Source organism: Onychostruthus taczanowskii, unplaced genomic scaffold (assembly GCF_017590055.1).
Source record: "Onychostruthus taczanowskii isolate IOZ18803 unplaced genomic scaffold, ASM1759005v1 scaffold113, whole genome shotgun sequence".
In the NCBI taxonomy this organism is placed as follows: Eukaryota; Metazoa; Chordata; class Aves; order Passeriformes; family Passeridae; genus Onychostruthus; species Onychostruthus taczanowskii.
In genome coordinates, this window is record NW_024497963.1 from 1,623,873 (window position 1) to 1,647,098 (window position 23,226).

A 23,226-nucleotide genomic window follows, 5' to 3' on the forward strand; every position below is an offset into this window, starting at 1 on the left:
AGGCAGCACTGCTAATCTCTTGGTGCAGTATAACGGTGCAGGGTAAGAAACCGGGTGTGTAACTCGGGAGCTTTCTCTGTGTTAAATGATCTTGGATGAAGCTTCTGCAGTCGTTTCTGCTGTTCCATTGTCATGTTAAACTGGGAATGATTGGTGCTGTCGCTTACAGGTTGTCGCCGTGTGTCGCCTCAGGGTAGCTCTGTTGTTGCTGAACTCTGGCTTGTTCAGCAGTAACTTTGGAAATGGAAGGACATTGTCTTGGTTTTCCTTTTCTGAAATATTTAATTAGGCATCTACTTTAAGTGTTAATTCTTCTAAATTAAGCTAGACCCTGCGGTGATGATACCACGATGTGATTTCGTTTTGTGTTAAAATGAAATGCCAATTACTTGCTAGAAGTTTCATTATTCTGTTGTAACTCCTAGGTCTGGTATGTGCCATTGCAGACAGATTTAGTATGAAATACTAATAAAAATCTGTGACGTTAAACTTGTTTGCTAAGTTAGGGATTCGTCTTTTATATGAGGCTGAGAGATTTTTTAAAAGTTGTAAAGTAAAGTTGCTCTGGTGTTTCTGTTCATTTGATCATGTAGCAAGGTTGTAGCAGCCCTTGTCTGTGATCATCCTATTTTTGCTGGCCTTTGAATGGAAAAGATGCCGCATGGATGGCAAATCCTAATTAGGCTTTAACGTAGTCCCTCATTAAGAAAGCTGGTTTGAACCCTTTGAAACATGTAAATCGTAAGTAATAAGTTGCTTAACTAGTACTCCTGAAATGAGTAGTAACAATCTGTAGGCTTGCTTTAGGTGTGTGTTCTTCAAATAGGCTTTGAAACAAATGGTGGTGATTAAAATGGTTTATCATATATTTTTCTTTTACAGTAGTGATTAGGGAGATACAGGAGATAAACATGGAAGTCGTGGTATTAAAGGTATGTTGCTTTTTTTTTTAAATCTGAAGGATTGATGTCTATTGCCACGTGACTTTCTTGAGGTCACATTTACAAAAAATGTTGCCTGTGTATTTGTATTCATCAGCATTTCTTTGCACTTGTGGAGTCATATTTGGGTTATGTATATTTTGTTGTTAGTTTTATTTTATAGTTTTTATTGTAAAATAGGTGAGAAGGTGTGTGAATTAACACAGGCAGGCAGCCAGAAAAATCACAAAACCACAGCTGAAATAAAGGGAGTAAATTTATTTAGTGGCCTGGCTAACTGGAGGATCTGGGGCAGACCTAGGTGGACACTGGCAGACTCAGCTCATCCCAGCAGGATTTATCAAGAGCCCTGTGAGCTCCCCTGTGCTTTTTATGATCTCTGAGCTTTGATCTTTATCCTAACACAGAGCTCAGCGTGTCCATGAGAGTGCCTCCAGGCCTCTCCAAACACCCGTATTGCCTCTACACAAATGCTACTTCTCAAAACAGAGGATCAACAGCAGTAAGTGTAATAGATGGGATTTCCTACTCTGATATTCTCCAAGCCTTGGCATTCCCAGCTGCAAGGTCACTGAGCTATTGTACCAGCTTCCACACCATTTTTACACTTCTGATTCCTTCTTTCCCACAGTAGGGATGCAGCTAAAATCTAAAATGGAGGATGTGCAACACAGTGTTAAATAATGTGTAGTATAGTACTAGATTATCCTGAATTTCACAGGAGATTGTGGAAAATGCAGAATACAGCCAGGACAGATGACTGAGGGGATATTCCCCACTGCATGATGTCAGGCTGAGCAGTAAAAGCTGCAGGTATGTCTCTGGTCAGCAGCCCTGTGTGTGATGGAGCTCTGTGTTCTGGAGTGGCCGAGCAGCTGCCAGTGGGGAGCAGTGAATCCACTCCTTGTGTTGCTTTGGTTGCACGTGCAGCTCTTGGTTTGCCTAGTCAGCTGCTCTAATGTCAGCCTGTGAGTTTTCTCACCTCTGTCCTTCAGATTGGTCATCCTGCTGCAGGGATGTGATGAGGGAGCAGCTGTGTGAGGTTTAGCTGCCTACTGGGATTAAGCCACACTAGCTGGGGACCCACATCAGCTGGAACACTGGAATGTGATAGTTTACAAAGGCTTAGCAGAAAGCTCTCACCCTGTTCTAAAGAAGCTGGTTGGCATGCTGACACTGAGCAGAAGGAAAAGCCCCTTGGTGAGATTGGTCATGTGTTTAGGGTTTTTTATGTACTTCCTGATGGACTTCATGTGGAAATAAAAAGCTTTGTCTTTGCACTTTTGCCCACTGTTTGATTTAACCAACTTTCTAGGTAATGCTCCTCCTTTGTAATCCCCACATGCTGTTTGTTGCAGTGCTAAAGAGATTTGGAAGCTGAGAAGCTGTTTCATGAACTAATGCAGTGAAGGTGAAAGATGTTTCATGTGTTAACATTCTCTACCTCAGTGTCAGTCACCATAATTTTGAAAGTGTCCTGTAAAAATCAAGTTTTACTTTTACATCTGCTGCTCAGATACTCTTAAAAGTCAGTAGTGTTTATTCTCTGCTCCTTGGCCCAGGTTGAGGATCCTAATTGCTTTTGGATTGCTGTGAAAGAATGTGTGCCTGGTGTAGCTGGTGAAACTGTGTATCAAAACCTGAATGCTGAAATGGACCAGTTTTATAACAGTTATAAAGATGCAGAGCAAGTAAAACAAGAGGAAATAAAAAAAGGCCAGGTAAGATCACTGCTTTACGTAGAAATCTATTATTTGAATCTGTTTGGGTGTGAAGTATCAAATATATGTTGTTGGGTTTTTTTTTAATTTTACACAGATAAAGAAATAATAGCATCTCTGTGAGTTGTGTTTTCTCATCTGTAAGCCTCCTAACTGTGAAAGCTATAAGCCTTGCATTTTGCAAAGGAAATGGAAAGCTGTGTAATCAATACTGTGTCCTTGACTTTGAAAAGCCTTTGAGTGTAATTGGGGCCATGTGAAGAAACTGCTGTCTTGTTCTTTGTCTCTTCTTCAGGTTTATGTGGTGTTCAGTGAGGAGCTGAAGTGCTGGTGCAGGGCTCTGGTCGAGTCAGTCCGCTGCCAGGCAGATGGTTACCAGCTCGGCTGTTTCCTTGTGGATTATGCCAAGTACTGCTCTGTTCCATCAGAGAAGTATGTGCTTTTGTTACTGTGATTTGTTTGTTAATGCATCACATAGAATATATTTGTTAAAAGATACAGATGCTGTTAATATTTATTTAGTCAGTGCTTTGGTTTAATTGAGGTGTAGATTGTGTCCACAAGAAGCTGCTAACCAAACGATACACTTGGAAGAACCTAAGTGCAAACCAGTCCTTATTTTGTGATAAAGATGCTTTCCATTTTAGGTTTTGCTTTTTTAAAGATTCAGAATAGAAATAATGTCAGTCTGTTGTGATTGAGACATGTGATTGCCAGTTAAAACTTATCTTTATATTATTTTCTTCTTTAATAATTTGGTGTATACTAAAAAAAATACAGCCAGTGAAGTTCAGGCACAAAAATCATCTAAAGAAGCAGGGTTTCACTTGCTGCAGCAGCTTTTGAGGTCTAAACAGAAATATGTGGGGGTTTTCCCACTGCAGTTGAACAGCTTGTTTACTAAGAGCTGGCAGTTTGTCTTGGCTTGGTGCCAAAAAAAGGTACATTTTCAAAAGTTCTGAATTCTTGATGAAATGAGTGTAAAACCTTGTGGTTTTAAAGTCTTGAAAAATACATTCTTATGTTTTGGAGCAAGCTAGTCCAGCTCTTACGGTTTGTCTATTAAAATATGCAACTTGGAGCACAAGAAACTTCACTAAATTGGTTTTGGTAGTATTCCACAAAATTAGAACTTACTTAAAGTATTTTAAAATAAATAATGTTTTAAGTTGACTGTTGCTTTGTTGGAAAACAAATTGACAGTGGGTTAAATACCACGAAGATATTTAGAAGATGAGTAGCAAGAAGACTTTAAACTGCAGTGGCAAAGGATCAGAGAGATTCCAGGTGACTTGCATGTGTAGTGATACTAAATGAATGGAGCAGCAAGCCTGGTCACCAGTTGGTCCTGATGGCACCTCTTAGAGTAAGACAGTGGTTTCAAGGTGGGAGCCAGTGGGATCCAAACTCCTGGAAGAATTCTGTGTTGTCAAATTCAGGGTAACAGGAGGTGTGAGGCCAGTGAGTTCTGGAGAAGCAATTCTGCCCTGTAAAATGAGATAATTTCTACTTTGTTTTGCAGCATTCGAGTTTTAGCAGAAGCATTTGGAAAGATCCCAGACAGAGCAAAGAAGTGTCGGCTGTACTGCACAAAGCCACTGACACTGCACATTGACTACTGTGAAAACACTGCCAAAATAGGGTAAGGAGAGCTAGTAAATGCATTCTGTTGATGCATTTCTGAAGTGCGAGGGTTTAGTGCAGAATTTTTTAGAAGGGATTATTATATTTCAAGAAGAAACCTGCAGTATTCAAATAGTGAATGCAGAACACAGAACTGTACCAGCTACTAAGACGAAAATCAGCTCTATTGCAGCTGAGAGGACAAAGCTCCCCAGGGAAGTGGTGGAGTCCATCCCATCCCTGGAGGGATTTAGAAGATGCATAGATGTGGCACTGAGGGACATCGTTGAGTAGTGGCCTTGGCAGTGCTGAGTTAGGAGGTGTACTCCTAACTACTAATGATCGTGTGTTTTTTTCCAACCTAAATGATTCCATGGTTTCTTCCTATTTTATATTTGGTGCAAGCCACGATACCTTGACAAAACATCTTTTAATTTTGATCAGTTGATGATATTGGTGAGCTGGAACTATATTACCAAACTAATGTGCTGAGTAATCAGATTCTGCTGATTTATCTAGTTGGGCACTTTGTAAGAATTTGCATGATTTAGAGCTTTGTGCTTGTATAGAATTTTTTTTTAAACTACCATTTTCACATTTGATAGTGTGGAAAAACTGGTTATGTTTATTTTCCTAGACCAGCCAAAAGATGGGATACCGCTGCTATCCATCATTTTCGAAAGCTTCTTGAAGGTAAAGCACTTCAGTTTTTGGAAAAAAAAAAATTGTTAGAGAAATGTAGTACTTGTGTACAAGTTCATTATACTTGAGTACAGCTGATTATATTTATTAATGCTGTTAGTTAAAAACAGCAGTTTTTAACAAACAGTGAGAAAGGAGCTGCCTAAGTATGGACTGACTAAGGCACAAGTATTTTGGGAGCTGTATTTTGAGTACTCTGGGCTTCCATGCTGCATAAATTTTGGTAGTTAAATAGATTGTGTTTAGGCTAGATCAGGCTAACTGAGGGAGCATCCATGTCACGTTGGTTTTGACCATTGGAACCATTCCGTGTATTCAGCGTGAGACTCTGAATGAGCATCACTGCTGTCCTGCATTAGCATGTGCAGAGGTGCTCCAGCACTTGGATTGGCTGTGTTTGCCCAAATGAAAAGTGTAACAAAGCTGTACAGATGTACAAATACAACTCCTTTCGAGAAAAGGAAATGTCACACTTGGAAAAGCATATGCTGGTGCCCCAGACTGTCAGATCCCAAGAGAAAACCAGGACTTTCAGTGTAGAGCTAAGAGTGGTTTGTCTCGAGGCGTTGTTAATCTGTTTCAGCTCTGTCCTTCTCCAAAGACTAAGGACAGGTTCCTTTTTGGAGCTTTTAAGTTTTTATTGTTAAATTCTTTGTTTCACTTAGGTGAAATAACAAGTGTTACGCATTTTTAATTGTGATGCCTGTTTTTGTCTCTGTCAGTTCAAGTGAAGAATGCTGATAGTGTGATATGGGTTTATTCTTTTTACTTTTTATTACTATGTTTAGAGGCTACCGAGGTTAAAGCCACAATACAGACAGTAGAAGATAAAGTGTTAGAGGTGTTTCTTTTTGTGACTATAAGAGATGAAAAGGTAAGATACTTTCATATTTTCAACTCTATTAGTGTACTTTGCTATTAGTTTAAGACTGGAAAGCATGACTTGCAAGTTTTGTAGTTTCAATCAGATACAGTAGAAGCTAACTCATGAACTTATTAGAGGTTTTTATTACAGTGCTGTTCATTGTAAACATCTGGAGAAATTCCAAGAGGCAGGGCTTGTATTTTTCTCTGCATGAACCTTTTTTCTTTTTCATTACTGGCAAGCAAGTGAAGTCCAGGCAGTATTTAAGTGGATAACTATATACATTATTTGGTGTACGTCTTGTGGTATCATATTTGAAGATGTTTCAGTAAGGCAGCTGCATAATACTGTAAAAATAACTAAAATTTCACACTCTTGCATACAGGTGAGTCCTCAAGGAGCTGGAAAAAACATCCAGTCTAGTTCCACTTGCCAAAATGTGTAACTTGTGTGAAATTTATACTATAGCTACTGCCAGACATAAGCAGCTGTATGGTACATAGAAGAAGTTTTAAGCCTAATATTGCTTTTTTTTTTCTGCCAGATTTTGGTGTATGCTGAATCCAAAAGAAATAAAGAGGCTTCACTGAATTAGAGGGTTCTTTTAGACGTGTAGGGCTCCTAGAAGCAGTTAATTCAGTACAAAATTTTGGCCAGAAACTTAGAACTCACTAATTAAGAGCTGTTGAAAGAACATACATAAAGATAGAACTTTTCTTTTTTTAGAATTAATACTTGAATACAGAAATCATCCACTGGTATTTCTTATGTCTGATGTTCTGTTTGGTTGGATTTTGTTTGGGTTTTTTTATCATTTATAAAAGCACTGCTTTTGTTCAAAGCTTCACGTAAATTTTAAGCAAGTATGTGCTGGTGTGGCTTATTGCTTGTTGACATTGGTCAAAAAAGATGTTGTTTGGGTTTTTTTATAGATCTGTGTTAATGATGATCTGGTTGCAAAGCACTTTGCTCATTACAAGGAAGATGAAGGGACTGCAGGGAGTTCTTCAGATGTTTCTGATGATGAAGTGTCCTTAAATGCTGAGTGTGTTCCAGTGGAGTTTGTTGGTCCTACGTTTCTTGCCAGGCCAAAACTGCCCTTTGGGGAGGAAGTGTCACCACATCTTGGGCCAGGTGGGACCCACGAGTGGGGAAGACAGTCCTACATGCAGCACTTTGGATGTTTAGTTGGATATGTGGAATGGGAGTGTCCTGTCTTGGGGTGGATCCCAGTGACTGGGACATGTGGTGCCCATCTCTGGCTTTTTATGTGTTCAGATAATCAGAAATTGGTAGCTCCATTTTATTTACCTTTTTAGGTCTTGCTGGTTGTAATTCTGTTCTTGAAAAGCCATCCCAAAGGTCTCATACAGATCTAAATGACAATACTGTGCCTGTAAGTATTACATTTTGTATTAAATTGTGAAATACAAGCTAACAAAAACATACATAGGCCAGATGTGGGAGTGCTGTAGTCACCCAGTTTGTTATTCTCAGACAGTTTTCTGAAGCTTGTTTTATCAAAATTGTTGCCTTAGTCAAAGAAACTTCGCATTTATAAAAGAATGATGCAGAATATTTGGAGAATCCCACAATTGGGTAAGAAAACCACTTTCAACTTTGTGTTTTAAATACTGCTTTTGAACAGTATTTTAGTGCTTAAAATGTGTTTTCTTTCTAGGTGGTCAGCATGGTGCCAGGTTTGCCTCCCAAGGAAGATAAAGCAGTTCAAACAGAGAGGTGTGGTGCAGTATGTTAAATATTCAGAATGATTCTGTCATCAGACAGTTGGGAGCTGCAGTGTGTTTGCAGTTCTGTTCTTAGGCCTCTAAAGGGCAGAGGGAAAGGGAAGCCACATACACGTGCTTTTGGGGAAGGAGGGACTTCAAAGCTTCTGATAGTTACCCTGCAAAAATACCAGTTATTTCTAAACAGTAACTTGATTTCAGGGGTGTGGTGGGCAGGTGTTTTTCTGCACAGTAAGTGTGTTAATTTGCTTTATTTTATTTCTAGTGTGGTTGATAAAGTTTTCAGATTTCATGAAATATGGCTGGGTCAGTTTGTGCAGTGCTTTCACTGTGCTGCAGGTCAGTTGATGCATATGTAGTAAACCTCAGGAGTATTTCTTCTTTCAGTTTCTAACTGATACAAAGATGAGTTGTTTTATGTTTTGGAACTTTAAGAAGCCTTTTTTTCTACAGTCCAGTTTATTTTTCTTCCAATGTCAGGGAACTTACCAACTAACTTTGAAAAAGATTCTGAAATACTATTTTCACTAAATTTTTCTTTTCAGGTGGTGGATTTATATTTCTCCTTTTGTATTCAGGGTTTTTCTCAATGGCATAGATAAATATGTTAGAAATACTTCAAGTGAATTGCTTCATAACACTTGGGAAATACTGGTGGTATTTATAAATTACGTTGTTCTTTTGCATTTATGTTGGATTTAATATCTCTGTTTCTCAGGCTTCCACAATTCTTAAATTCTAATTTCCTTCAGACACACACAGTTGAAGATGATCAACAGGTATTTCAAACATTACTTCAAATTAACTTCTCTTGTGCAAACATTTTGGTTTTGGTAGCATTGGGTCTTTGTGGAAGGAGGGCAGGGGCTGGTGCTCCTGCATTGGCCTCTGCAGACTAGAGCTGAGCCAGCCAGCCAAGTTGGGGATGCCGCTCTGAATTTAAGAAAGGGCAGAAACACAGGGAAGGGAACAAAAAAAAATGAGAAATAGGCACTGCCAGGGTCAGAGGAGTAGAAGGAGCTCCATGCAGATGTTTCTGAAGGGGCTGCAGTCTGTGGAGGACCTGCACTGGAGCAGAGAAGAGAGAAGGAGCGATGGAGAGAAATTGCCATCTGCATTGTGACTGCAGTCCTGCTGCTCCTTGTGGGACTGAGTGCCAGCTGTACACAGAGTATCCACTGCATCTCCTGGAGGGTTTGAGACAGTTAAGACCATCTTTGAAAATCTTTCTTCAGGAATAGCAATAACGAGTTTTTATCTCGCCCTTGGTGTTTGTAACCTGTAACTTGTAATGTGTAACTGTATGTATGAATCATATTTAAAGTGAATTTAGAATTTGATGCATTTACATCAAAATGCCATTTTTTTAAATACAGTGAGTGCTTCTGAGTTTTGTTTAAGCTAAACCCCTTTTGTTAAGTATTGCCATTATCATCTATTTATCTCATGATTTCAGAGTTTTCAGAATGTTGGGAAAGAAAAAAACTTTGTGTTCCTGAGCAAGAAAATTGAACCATCATCACTTTTGGAAACAGCACCACTTTTTGATGGTCTGAAAAAGGTAGAGGTGATGATACTACATTGATTATCATTTTAAGACAAGTTCCATACCTCAAATTAGCACAGTAGGTACAGTAGTACCTCAGTTTGTTTGAGGAATGTGTACAAGGTTGTTCGTGTGATTGAATAAATGAAGCTTTGGAGAAATGCTGTAAGAATTCTACACTTTTTTTTCTGGTATATTAGCCACTGCTACAAGTGGATTTGAATTTCAGTACAGTAATTTAACAGCTGAGCCCAGAAGGTGGTTTTTCATATTTCCTGTTAAGGACATTTGTTATGTAGTGAGTCAAAAGCTTTTAAATCACTCATTGTTATGCTTTGTCTTGTTTTGTTGGTGTTCATGTATGCAGATTTAATGGGAAACTCTTAATTTCTGTTTCTGTAGGAACTTGCTTGGAACAAGTTTTCAGGCCCTACCTTCACCCAGTCCTACTGTTGGCCACCAGTAGCTGGGGGATGTGATGTCGTTGCCATCTCCCATCAGGGAAATGATCCTTTATTATATATTCCACCAGTTCTTACCCTTTTGCAGGAAAGTGGCTATGAAGCCTTGCCCAACATGAGTGGGGTATGTATATATTGGACCAGAGAACCTGTTACTGCTCTGAATGTTTGGAATGTATACATTAATGTCATCTCAGTATGTCTTCATGATGCTGGCCAGTTTCTCTAAGGCCTCTTCTTAGAGGACTTGGATGGACTCTGTGAATGGGAGGAATCCCAAACTTAGTTTAAAACAATCCCTAACAAGTGGTTTATGCCCTGGCACTTACAGACACAGTGGAGCTTTGTTTCTGCACAAGTAGTATGTACTTAATTAAACTAAATTGGGTATTAGCTGTTTTAAATACTACATTGCATTTTCTAGCTTCTGTTAGATCATGGAATTACTGAGGTTGTAAGGGACTCTGAAAATGGCCCAGTACAACCTTAGTAAGACAAGATTCTTAAGGTTTTGTACTTCTGTCTAACACATGTTGTTAATTTTTGTACCTGTGTATGTAGACACTAGCACTGATTTTATGTCCTGGATGGAAGAAGGCACAACTTGTTTTTGACCTGCTGAAAACGTACAGGAAAGGCTGCAGACACCTTCATCCAATGCTGATAATCCTTGGGCAGAACAAGGAAGCAGCCAGCCAGATGGAAATCCGAGGTTGTAAGAATACTTTGTCATCTTAGTTGTGCCTCAAGGCAGTGTGGACTGCCTTGATTGCAGAAGCATTCCTGCTTCTCAAGTTCTTGGTTTATTTGTTTAAATGGTGGTTTACAATTTGCTGTTACAATAAATGCTCAGTACTTTGTGCATCTAACTCAGTAGCATGCAGGGGGTGCTCCATGGAGAAGCAGCACAGAAGTAATAAAAAAGCTGTTGGGAGACCTGCCTTGCTTAGATGTACGTACTTTAAACATTTAGGTGTGTTCTGGTTTCGTGCCTTTGTTTGATACCTGCATTTTCAAAAGTGGTTTTTGTTGTGCCAAGGGAGTAAGGACTATGGATAAAACTAGGAAGAGTTGTGTAAAACTCCATTTCAGCAGTTGGTATTTTTTCATCCATCGTTCAGGTTTGAGCCTGGTGGGTGAATTCAGACCTTTAAGCACCAGAGCTGTTGGTTATTTGCAGCAGCGAAGATTGGTGTTTTATTTATATGTGTAGATAAGATACATGTGCACAAAGGTCTGTGTAAATTCCTAAGCTACAATGTGTGCTTTTTTCCACTGTTGAAACTCAACTTTCCTGAAATTTCTCTTCATAAATATTTCTAAATATTTCCCTTCTGGCTATTTGGTTCTGACGTTATTTATTACCTCTACTTCCAGTACCTTCATGGAAAATGAGATGACATCCTGCTTTGTAAACTTGCTAATGCTCAGACATTTCACTGGATTTCAGAATATCAGAGCCTCACCCACTCATGTGTTGGAAAACTTGCAGGTGTAGAAAAATACAAACTCCCCAGCTTCAAGTTGATGAATCTGAAATACAGATGTGACCCTTTTTAATAGAGCTACTACCATGTCCTTTGTCACAGTAATTCTCTTCCAAGTAGTAAGTTAATGGTAACAGTCTTTGCTTCCAACTTGTAGGTGAAGTAGTAGTGACTACACCACACAACCTCCTGAGGCTGCTGGAACATAACACTGGGTTCTTGTGTAGGCTTTGCCATCTTGTTCTGGATGAGGTTGATGTGCTGTTCTCTGACACTTGTGAACAGGTAAATAGCTTACACACTCGCTTGGTAAAATGCTGTTCCAGTTGTGCATGTATCTGAAACAGTGGCACGTGCTGAGGAAAAAACACTGGAAGTGGGTTTATGATGAATGCCCTCTTTTTTTTCTTTCTTACTTTTTATTTTTGTGTTTGCAGATTACTGTGTTGGCATGTTGGGCTTGTTTTCTATTTACCACCTAGTTTTTGCTGAATGCCTCTGCCCTCTCAGATCTGCTTTGTCTAGGCTTTTTATATTGCAGATTTGTAGAGATCTTTTTCCTGAGATTTCCATCTTCTCTGGACAGAATCCTGCATGCACATGTATATGCTGTCCTGTTGCTTTCTCTGGCTTCAGAAGTCATGCAAAGAATAGGATAAAAGTGTTCATGCCAAACTGTTCTTTTGGGGGGTGAAACTTGTAGTTTGCTGTGGCTTTGTGACTGGGAAAAACAGTGTTCTCAAACAGTGTATTTTTCTGGGTTGTCATGAGCTTGCTGGAATATGATGAGAGGAGAGAAAAAAACATCTTTTCTTCCTAGGTGTTCACTATACTGGATTGTTACAAGAAAGCCACTGCTCAGACACAGGGAAATCGACCACATCAGATCATTGCTGTGGGAACTCAGTGGAATAAACATATCACACCCTTGATAAAGGAGTTCATGAATGATCCTCACATTGTGATAACTGTTATTGAAGAAGCTGCCATCTTTGGAAATGTGCAACAGGTAAAACTTTGGAAACTATGTCACTGCTTGGATATGTGGCTGCTGCTGGTTTACTGGAAGCAGGTGGTGCTGCACTGCTGCCTCCCAGTGTGAGCTGAAGTTAGAAATCATGTGCAGGTGAGTCACTGAAGGAGCTGGAGGTCTCCAGCTTTCTTCTGTAGGATTGAGATGAAGACAGTCTCTTGACTATCTAATGGTTAGTGCAAACGAGTAAATTTGATGAGATGTGTTTGCAGACAGTACAGTTCTTGACCAGAATGTTTTTGCAGTTGTTAGGTGTGACTGGGAGAACTACAAGGTAGGCAGTGCCAAGGCAAATCAAGTAAAGCATTTGGTTTGCTGCTTTCACACAGTACCAGACTTTTGACCTCAAATTTCTAGATGGCCTGTTATATATTTCCAGTCAATGTGGTATATCCCTGAGGAGTAACACAAAATGGTTTTAAGTTTGATTTTAATTACACTGTGTCTCAGCATGGAGTCGTTTGTGGATTTTAAGTGTTGGGAAATCTCCTAAAGCAGATACTCTGAGCATGTAAGGAAACTGAAAAGCCACAAGTTTTTGTGAGAAGCCTTAATGATTGAGCAGAACTGAAAGTGTAAATGTGTGGACGCATCAAGGTTAGGATTAGGAAGAATTATGTAGTAAAGTATGTATGGGTTACATGAATTTCCAGCTTTCTGTTTCATATTTGCTTTTAGGTGGTGCAACCCTGCATGAACAGCAACAGAACTGCTGAGTTACTCAAAATCCTGGACTTTGCCCAGAGGAATCTTCAGAAAGTGCTGGTCTTCACTGACTCAGTAACTGAAGTAGAGATGATTCATAAGGTAAGAAAGTGTTTAAACTTAGATATAGGGTGTTTTTTGAAGTCACAACAAACTAAAATATCTTGGCTTCTGAGAACAAAGGAGGAATGTGAATTTGGAAGTTAATCTTTCCTGCTAAAAGTAACCCCAGACTGACTGCCAGCAAGTAGCTGGCATAGATCATGTGAAACTTACAGGGTTCATTTCTGGTGTAAATATTAGTGCATCTGGAATGTTTATTTGTTGTGGTGAACACTCTGTGTGTGGATACGCAAGGTTTGACTCCATTTCAGAAGGCTGATATATTATGTTATATATTATATTAAAATATTACATAAAAACTATACTAAAAGAACAGAGAGAAAAGATGATCAGAAGGTTACAAAGAACACAATAGAATGCATAACAAAATCCTGTGACTGCTCACAGCCTTGGCACAGGTGGCTGATTGGTCATCAATGGAAAACAATCCACGTGGACCAATGGAAGATGCACCTGTTGCATTCCACAGCAGCAGATAGTTATTGTTTACATTTCGTTCCTGAGGCTGAAAAATCCTAGGAAAGGATTTTTAATAAAATATCATAGCTACATTTATTCTTTGATGATTGTTAATGGCAGCAAATCTGGTTTGGGATTGTAACTTTCTAACACATTTCCCTTGAATATTTGAGGGTTCGAGCATATCAAAACCAACCCTGCCACCACTTTATATAAAAGTGTTTGTTGATGTTAAAGTAGGATTGAATATGTTCATAGTAATACTTGCTGGACAAGAATTCTTTGAACACCAACTTCAAATATTTTATATGACCTCTGAAAATACGTCAAGGGTTCATGTGATGAAGAGTACTTGTTCTGAGAGGCTGACACATGAAGCTGCATGTTGTTAAATCATGGAATCAGAGAGGACACATTAACGAAGGGAAAAGCTTGACATTTTTATTTTCTTAAATGTGTATCTAATGTATTAAAACATGAGAACATGAGCTTGTAGTTTTCTTTTTATACAGGAAATTAATGAACCTTATCTCCATTAATACTTTTGTTTTCATATAAGAAACCTAAATTTCATTAGCTCTTTTGTTGTATCTCTGCAGTAAGATGTGCTAAATTCTAGTAAGAAATGCTGCCTCTTAGACTTGATTGGAGCAAGTACTGCAGCATTGCAGGAATGTATAACTTTTCACTTTGCCATGCAGGCACTGAAGAGCAACTCAATAGTTTCCTTGAAAAAGCATAAAGAGAGCAAGTGTAATGCTAAGTGTGTCTTGGAGAGGTGGAGAAAAATGCACAGTTCTGGCACTCCTGCTGTGTTAGGTGAGGATTCTCTGTCTGCTTGGGATTGGATCTTAATGCAGAGCTGAGATCTGCACCAAGCACTTAACACTGGGTTATCTCACCACTTCCACAGGGGCAGATCCCTATGAATTCTTTCCAGTTCTCTGTTTACTTCTTAATGCTACAGCCCTTTAGTTTTTGGGTTTTTTTCTTCTCTCCTGTTATTATTTTCCCTGCTTAGTTAGAAGAACTACCAATTTTTTCAAAGATTTTCCATCATTTCACAATTTTCTCTGCTACAGAGGAGATACCAAGTCTGAAATAATTTCCAAACAACAAAGACTTATTGTACTAATTTTCTGTAAGTTCCAGTAGAGTTGTTTTTCAGTTTTTTTGCAGTAACAAAGACCTTTATCCATTTTCAGTCTCAATTTGTTGTATATGTTATATCAAAACAAGAAGGAGGCCTTACCTCTGCACAGAGCTATGGGAATTCCTGCAGTATTTCAGCAGTCTCCTGTCTTACTTGTGAATTACAGAGAACTGAGCACCACTCAGTATTCTGTGGTGCTGACAGGAAGTGGAGAATTCTGTGAGCTTGGCATGAAATGCTGTGTCTGCCATATGCTGATGAGATTTATTGACTGGAGAAATAAAAAACCTTAGAGGAATGTATTGGGGGGAAATCCATCTTCATCTTCCTTTGGGAGAAGGAAATAAGTTGTGCTGTGTGTGATGTGATACTTCCGTGTTTGAGTTCTTACAGTTACAGATCTGTGTGAAACATGTGCTTAGTTTTAACAGATGACTGCCAGCAGTCCTTGGGAATCACAGATGCAACTTGGGTGATCCATTTCAGTTTCCCATCTCCAGCAGTCTTTGGGCAGCGCCTGCAAAGCATGAGTGACAACTTCAGCACTGGCATAAAGGTTTGGGTGAACCTTGACTGGGAATGCTACACTGCGTTATTACTGGTGGGTGCATAAACATTTTTCCAAAATATTTCTCATTACTTCTAGGATTCTGCTGTAGATGAGGAAGATCTGAAGGCCAAGTCAGTCATTCTGCTGACAGAGAACAGTTCCTGTCATGCACCTGGGATTCTCTGCTATTTAAAGCATGCAGAAGTTGAAATCCCAGAAGAACTCTATGATTTGACTGCTAGGGTACAGGAATCTGAGGAAGATGAGACATTTTCAAGACCCTTGTGTGCTGCTCTTAAAACATTTGGGTTTTGCAGGTAAGGAAATGTCAGGTTTTTGTGCCCTGAATGATGATTGCTGCTGATTCCTTGATTAATTTTCCTGTTGGACACTTCTATCTAAAACAGGTTTTGGTTGTGATTTTTTTTTTCCTGTTGTCAGTCACTTAAGAGTAGTTTAGATAAAAGCTCTTTGCTTTCACTTGTGAACTTGTGGGTTTTTTTCATGTAGGAACGGAACAGAGTGTCCAGATCGTCATAAAATTAATTTATCAATAGACATGGCCCAGAATAGTGCAGCTGAAATGATGGAAACTCCTGAACGTGTGACAGTAAGTTACAGTTTTCCTTGTGCTTGGGTACCAAGAGGACAGCTCTTAAACGGCTACTTAGCATGTTACTTTATTTTTTTTTATTCCATTAACCTTACTGCAGTAGGATTAATGTACTCTCCCTTGCCTAAATCAGTGTGCCACATGTTCTTTGTGTTGTGTTTTGTAGGTAATCTTGAGTTTATCTCAGGGGTTTTTTTCTGCTTTGAAGATTGACATTTTGTGGAAAGAGGACTTGTGTTCTGTCTATTCGTTCATTTTATAATTTGAGACAATATATTAAAATCAACAAATATGGAGGTTTAGAGAAATTTCTTGTAGAGGAAGCACAGAGTAATCTGAGGGAGTGAAGAGAAGTTGAAGTGGAAGGATTTTTTTTCTTAACTGACAGGTTCATGCAAACTTGCTGAAAACTGAGCATTTTCTGGCCTTGGGATTAGAGAATGTATTTTCGTTTATAGTATGCCCAAGAAATGGGGAGCTCATCTCTTGCAGGTAGAACATGAGAGTTATTTCCTTCAAAAATACAGTGCTTTGGAAGATTTTTGCTATAGAGTGCTGTTTTAGTTAGACTTCTTTTTCACTAGTTCCTCATCCATGAAACCTTCAAGACTACAAGGTTGACTTTCCTACAGTGATTCTTTATTTCCCAGTAAGAGTTTGTGTCTCCAGCTCCCTTTGATACTTGGGCTTTATCTGAGGTGCTCTCAAAGCAGCATTTTACTCATTAGTGTGCACAGCTGTGTGTTTATAGTATTTTATTTAAGTCCTTTTGGTGCAAAAAAAGCAGTCGGTTCTGCCTGTAAGGCTGGGGAGCGTTCAGAGTAGAGCTGGAGTGGTGCAGGATGTGTGAGTGGTCAATAGCCTGGCAGGTAATTGGCAGAACTCACCGGTGTTCACTGAGGTGGAATGTCGTCACCTGACACCCATCAGCTCCTCTTCCATACATTGCTGTCCACTGCTGCCTGAACTATGGGCAGTTAGGATTGAGAACAATAACAACTTCTCACTGGTTTCTGAAATGTGTGTGTACAACATCTGTCACCTTTTGGGGCTGGAAAGAGGGATGTGATCTGTATATAAATTATAGACTTAAATTTCAGTGGTTTGAGAAGTCACCCACCCTTCCTTTCTGCTGATGTATTTGATCCTTTCAGATCCTGCCTCTCTTCATTGTACATGCAACAAACTACTTTGGTCGAATAATCAAGAAACAAAAGGACCAATACACAGTTCTTGCTAAAGAAATGAATGATTACTTCAAGGTACCAGGACATAGGATTTCTGTTAACAGTGTGGAGAAGTCAGTGTTCTATGTGTTACGTGAGGGTGCCATTTGCCACAGGTAAAATTTTGTTGGCTTTTTACTTGATTCATGTGCATGTATTTATACAAAGATTTTTAAAATCTTGACTGTTGGGTAAAGAAAAAAGTCCTCAAAAGCAGCAGAAAAAAACACTGCTATGCCAATAATGCTTTTAAAAAGCTGTTGTCTACTCTGAGCTCATAAGTGGCAAACAAGATGATTCCCCACGCATGCACTTGGTTACAGAGTGGGCTGGGGAAATACCAGTTTTAAAATGAGAGTGGTTTTAAAAATGTATCCTGCACACCTGATTACGTGAATAATTATTCTCTTTCTTTTCCTGCTGTATGAAGGGTTCAGGTGGTAGAGACTTCAGCAAAAGATGAAGAAAATGTCTATAAGGTCACAGTTAAATACGTAGATGAAGGCAGGACAAGTCAAGTGAATAGTGATCAGCTGCTCCACTTACCTGTGAAGTTTCAGAGTCTGCCACCTCAGGCTGTGGAAATTATAGTTTGTAGAGTAAAACCCATAGATAATGAAGTTGAATGGAATCCAAAGGTAATAAGCAGGTTTTGCATGGTATTTCCTTTATGCTCTTTACTTTCTGTTTTGTACAAGAAAACAGTTAGAAACTGTAAACTTGGGGTACCACATTTGATTGCTTACTTGTATTGACACTAAATAGCTGCAGTTGGGGCAGGTTCTAAGAAGATGCATTTTCTTCTTTTGTTTTTCTATGAAGTAACACAGGGAAGTTAATGGGATTTTTTTCTCTGATTTAAATGTCTTTATTTTAGAACAGGTTCTCACTGCTTTGGATTCTGGGGGTGGAGCAGGGGAAGTATAGCCTCTCTGAATTGACCTGTATTTGAGTGATCTTTCATTATCCTTGAAGGCTAGTACTGTTCTAACTTAGAGTTAAGTTAAAGTGTTCCACTGGTTTACTCAAAACTGTATTTGTTGCATACCCTTTTCATTGTTAAGCTCAGAAGGTGTTGTTTCATTGTTGTTAAAGTGACTGTAAAGCTGTGTTGTTATCCATGCATCTCAAGTGCAGTGATAACTTGTTTTTCCTAGGTGACTGATCACATTAATCACAAAATTAAAGGAAAACTTCATCATGCAAAAGTGGTGCATATCTTGGGAAAGACAGTTTGGGTTGACCCAATGGTAGGTATAGAATTGCAGCACTGGGAAGTCTTCGTATATCTGCACATGGTCCAAGACTGTTCCACAAAGTTAGTAATAAAAATGTTTTTGGGAGGTACTAGTGTCCAGTAGTTTGCCGTGTGAAATATATTCTGCAGTTTGTCACATTCCACTAGAAAAATGAAACTTGGAATCCTCCTAGATGGTTTGCTGATATCCAATAGCTCATGAAATAGACTTAATTAATTTTGTTTATAAATTCTTAATTCTACTCTTACAGCCCTTACACTAGTTTGCCGTTGGTTTTAGTCTAAATTTTTCTGCAAATTAAAAAAAGTTGAAACTTTGCTCCTTCATTTTTTTGATCAGAACAGGAAAATGGCTGCTCTTGTTCTTGGAGTTTTCTTGTTTTATAATTTGACATCCATTAGCATCCAGCAGACTCCTTGATTTTGTGGAGTGAGTCCACAAGAGGAAAATGGATTGGAAAGAGAAAATGGTCTGGAAGTCATTCTTTTCAGTAGTTTCTGTTCCCATATTGTGTAGCTCAAACCTTTCATCAGTTTCTAGGCTTTGGGGTTTTTTATTGTGCCCCCCCACCCCCTCAGCTGTTCTGGGGATGTGTGGGACTCACAGTTATTTATTGCATGAGGTATATTAGGGCTGTCACATGATCAGGGCTGGCACTGTTTACTTAAGTGCCATCCTGGTTCTGTTAGTGCAAACAGCCAGTTACTGGAGCCATTATCACAATGTAAATGATGGTGGATACTGGGAAAACTACTGAGCACGGGGAGGTTCCTGTTTGAAAATCAGGAAAACCAAATTGCCTGCAGGCATAAGTCAGTAGGGCTACATTTGAAGTTTGACTAGAAGAGCAGCTTTGAGTTGGAGAGAGACCATTGAAGAGCTGTGTTTTCCCTTTATTATGTTGTGTAATTCGAGGTTGGGGTTACCAGTCTTCCCACGATGAAGATGTGGATCAATGAGTACAACATTCGGTCTGAGATTCTGTCAACGGGTTTGGGAACTGACAATCCTGAACATGTAGGAGAAATTCAGAAGCTGTGCACACAGATACCAGTTTTGGATCATGCAGAGAGCTTGGAGCATTTGTAAGTGTTGGCAATTTTTTTTTAAGCATATAAAGAGAAAAATTCTATTTAACTGAATATGAATAATATTACAGTGATGTTAATTTAAATGCATAAACTGTTGTATTTGTAATGTGTGTCTACTTCCCATTAACTACTCTTTAGCCCCATAACACCAAGGAAAAGAAAATTCTAATTATAGGAAATGTTAACCTAGAATTTGATGCAGACAGGCAAGTTACTAACTTGCCTAACTCTGTAATCCTAACTTACTAACTCTGTAGTTAGTACAGGGTCTGAATTCAGATTCTGTCACAATTTGTGATGCTCAGTAACCAGTCAGTAAACATCTGGTATCTCAGGCACAACCTGTTTGCATTTATTCCTTTCTCCTGGGAAAGGAAGGTTGGGAACCTCCATGTCATTGCCAAAGCATGTAATGCTAGGGACCAGACTACTTCATTGTGATGCTGTGTGCTGAAATGTGTGTAATGCAATGCTTGGATCATTTTTTTACAGACCCACTAAGCCCGAGACTACTGTTGAAAAACTGGGAACTTCAATACAGGCTTTGTTACTAAGGTACGTATTAAAGTAGGGGGAGACAAAGTAAGGTGAAGCTGACTGCCATTTGTGGGTTTTCTTTTAAAACTGCTTTGTCCTATGTTCAGAAGCACAAAAGAGGACACAGCTGATCTAGAGGAAGCGTCCAGTCTACAGGATCCATCGATACAGGAAAATTCTGCTGAAAGCTGTAACAGTCCTGTGACTCCTCCAAGCAGTAAGCCTTCAGTCCTTTCCAGAAATTTTCAAATATGAATTCAAGTTAGGTGCTTGATACCAACCTAACAGTCATCCTGGCAGCTGCAGGCTGCTCTGGGTACACAGAGCAGCACCGTGTGGCTGATGTTTGCAGTCAGCCAGAGCTGCCTTCCAGTGAGCAGTCAGGAGGTGCTGAGAGAGTGACTCTTGCTGCTGTAACTGCGTGGCTGTCTGGGGAATGCTCTGTCCTTGATACACTTGGAATTCTTTGGCTGTGAGTGGAACATGTGAGCAGGACATCACTGCTGTAAAGAGGACAAGAGTTCTGCTGTCCAAGGCCACAGGGTTGAAGGGGGTTGAAATCTGTTGAAATAAAGTTGTTCTCAGAGAGGACAATTTTTTCCCCATGACTGAGGATGGCAGAAAATGTTGCTTACCCCCTTGCCCATTTCTTTTTCATCTAATTTCAAGGATGTGTTTACTTTTCTGTCAGTAGAGGCTTAGAAATGCTTAGGCATAGCAGGGGGACAGGATTACGTTCTAGCAGCTGACACATGAGTGGAAGGTAAATAACATCTAGCAGATAAAAAGACTGGAGTGCTTATTGTAGAAGGTTTTTGCCCTGTTAATGGTCACACTAATGCCATGTTTTGAGCTGTGGTGTTGACACCACTATTAATAATTTCATTCCTGAAACTCCCCACTAATGCCTAAAATTATGTTTCAGGTGTCAAATAAATCATCTTCTGAAACTGGAGAAAACCTTTACCTGACCTGGAAAACAGCATGTTTGGTTAGGTTTTTTTAAAATCTTCTAACACCAACTACAGTATTTTTGCTAATTAAAATTTTTTAGTTGAATTATTGACTTTATGAAATCTTTCAGGATAGGAGGTACACAATATAAAGGACAAAGATGGTAATTTGGTTGCTAGCAAGTTATTTTTGTGATGGTATAGGGAAATTCTGGGAATAACCTGGTTTCTGTGGTATAGGGAAGTATAAAAGATGTTTCTGGATGTCTTCTTTTTAGATTCTGTAGTTCAAACAGAAGAAGCAGAAGACTCTTCTGTGCATCAGCAGAAGGGGTAAGAAAATAGCAATTCCTTCCAATCTTGCTTTTATGTGAACTGCCCAACAGGATTGTTCTGTCTCTGGCCAACTGACAGGATCCTTTTGTCTGTCAGAGGTTGGTTTTGCTGTTAGCTTTTCCTTTGGCACTTTGAGGGCAGACTGTGGTGGCATCCTGAAATGAGGCAGCAGGTGGGATTCCTGTGGGTATCAGAGTCAGTGGAGTGTGTCTCCCATGGGACTTGTAGATGTGCTCCAGAGATTTGGAGGATGGTGCTGATGTAGGAAGCTCAACAGCTGTCCCATCACCTGCTTTGCTGGCACTGCTGCTGGTGTCAAGTCTGCATGGCCCAGGCTCCTTGGCTGAGTTGTGACTTCATGGGCAAATTCTGGCTCTGTGTGAGACAGCTTGGCTAAACCTCAGTGGTTTTCTGCTTTGGAAAATACATATTAAATGAACTTTCTTTCAGCTGTCATCCACCAATCAAGTGGTTTCAAGATGATGTGAGTGTGACACTGAAGGTACAAATACTGAGGGCAACTGACAGTAAATGTGAGTTCTCTAGAGAAAAGGTGACTTTCAGGTAGGTTTAAGAAACTTCAGTATAATCAGCAAAATGTCTTTGTTTGAATTTAATGTTTTTAAACTTACTGTATATTGCAGTGCTTATTCAGAAGGCAAACTCTATGTGGCTGACCTGGAGCTCTATCAGTCACTAATTGCAGAGAAGTCCACATGTGTGATTAAGGATACGGAGGCTGTGATTTTTCTGGTAAAAGAGAAAAAAGGGACATGGTGCAAATTACTGAAGAACAAGGTGAAGTGAAAATTAATTTGAGAGTTACTGAATGTACTGAACACGTTTGCTGTCCATCAGAGCAGGTATTTCAAACTCTGTTTTTGTCAGCAGAATGTTCACGTGTCCTTGGATTTTGAACGCTGGGAAGAGTCTGAAGATGAAAGGCCTTTTACAGTTGGTAAGGATTGACTCTGTGTTTATAACACATAAAAAGATCAGCATTCTCTTTGCATTGGCTTTATCTGAAATACTCATTTATTCCAGCAGGTTGCTCAGATTCTCTGAGAAGAGCTGGGGGGACCTCTAGAGCAACCTAGAGGCAGCAGGGCACTTTCCTGTCAGCTTAGCACAGACTAAGGGCACACAGAAGTGGTTCTGAGTCTTTTGGTCTAGTGTGTAGTCGAAAGCGTTGGGGCTTGCTGGGTTGGGTCATTGAATAGTACCATGTATTTGTTCTGCAGCTCCTTTTTTCCTGGTTTGTAAATGTTACACCTTGTTAATCACTTGCAGGTTCTGGAAAAGTGACCTACCCTCCTGCAGGATCTGAGGAGTGGTTTGAGTCCTCAGAAGACAGCGATACAGAAAGCGATGAGTAACTCAGAGGAGACATTCTTTTGCCCTCTGATAAGAAATGTATTATTAATTACTAATTAAATAGCTGATATAATTTTTGACTTGATGTAACTGTGGCTTGTTCATGTAATTGTTAATTAAAAACATTGAGAACCTGAGTGCAATTGTTCTTAATTATAACCTTCACCTGAAAACAGGTACTGCCAAAGCTGTGCCTGGTGTAAGAACATTTAAGAGCTGATCTAATCTGTATTTTGGTCCTGCTCTGCCTCTTGATGACAACAGAAATTACCTACTTGAAAAAACCAGCTGTGGAGCAGATGTTTTCCTTCTCTTTTTCTTTGACTTATTTAATGCCTAAATACAGTGTAAGGTGTTTGGGTTTTCTGGGGGCTGGTAGATTAGTCTCTAGTGGGTTAATTAGGAGGTGTAAGTTACCCCTAGTTTTTGTTCAAAAAAGAAGGCTTCTTCTGTGAAGTAGAAGCACAAAGTGGGTTTAGCCATACATATATACATACAAAGCACCAGTCTAAAGAACAGCGTAAGAAATAGCACCAATACGTCCAAGAATATTCATCTGGCCTCAAGCAATTTTTGATCAGGGTTTTCATGAGGAAGAGCTTTCCTGGGGCCTTGCATAAGTGCAGTTGCATTTTGGAGCATATGTGAGCTTTTAACATTCTCCGGCACTAAGGAATTAGTGAAAAAATTTTCCTGTGTTTTGAAGCCTTCCCTAATGAG

General features: G+C 39.4%; 1 protein-coding gene across 1 annotated transcript; it reads left to right on the top strand.

Annotated features, from left to right (window-relative positions):
• The first annotated feature begins 911 nt into the window (after positions 1-911).
• Positions 912-22,508, top strand: TDRD12 (tudor domain containing 12). The gene is made up of 31 exons (XM_041426535.1): positions 912-932; positions 2,504-2,662; positions 2,958-3,094; positions 4,185-4,304; positions 4,923-4,978; positions 5,776-5,861; positions 6,785-6,986; positions 7,172-7,248; positions 7,534-7,592; positions 8,319-8,379; positions 9,057-9,161; positions 9,549-9,731; positions 10,169-10,322; positions 11,252-11,379; positions 11,915-12,103; positions 12,806-12,934; positions 14,116-14,233; positions 14,990-15,123; positions 15,214-15,434; positions 15,628-15,727; positions 16,885-17,072; positions 17,387-17,594; positions 18,114-18,206; positions 19,131-19,300; positions 19,799-19,861; positions 19,951-20,060; positions 21,075-21,129; positions 21,583-21,696; positions 21,777-21,930; positions 22,024-22,090; positions 22,423-22,508. Exons 1-31 carry the CDS (start codon positions 912-914, stop codon positions 22,506-22,508), a joined length of 3,747 nt encoding a protein of 1,248 aa, XP_041282469.1.
• Positions 22,509-23,226: the final 718 nt, after the last annotated feature.

What these genes read in the sequence shown, in the direction of transcription:
- TDRD12 (XM_041426535.1), top strand. Translation starts at nt 912, where the DNA reads ATGGAAGTCGTGGTATTAAAG. An exon ending in AAAGCAGTTCAAACAGAGAG is followed by an intron (nt 7,593 to 8,318) that starts GTGTGGTGCAGT and finishes TCTGTTTCTCAG; the next exon opens with GCTTCCACAATTCTTAAATT. An exon ending in CAGTTTGGGTTGACCCAATG is followed by an intron (nt 18,207 to 19,130) that starts GTAGGTATAGAA and finishes GTGTAATTCGAG; the next exon opens with GTTGGGGTTACCAGTCTTCC.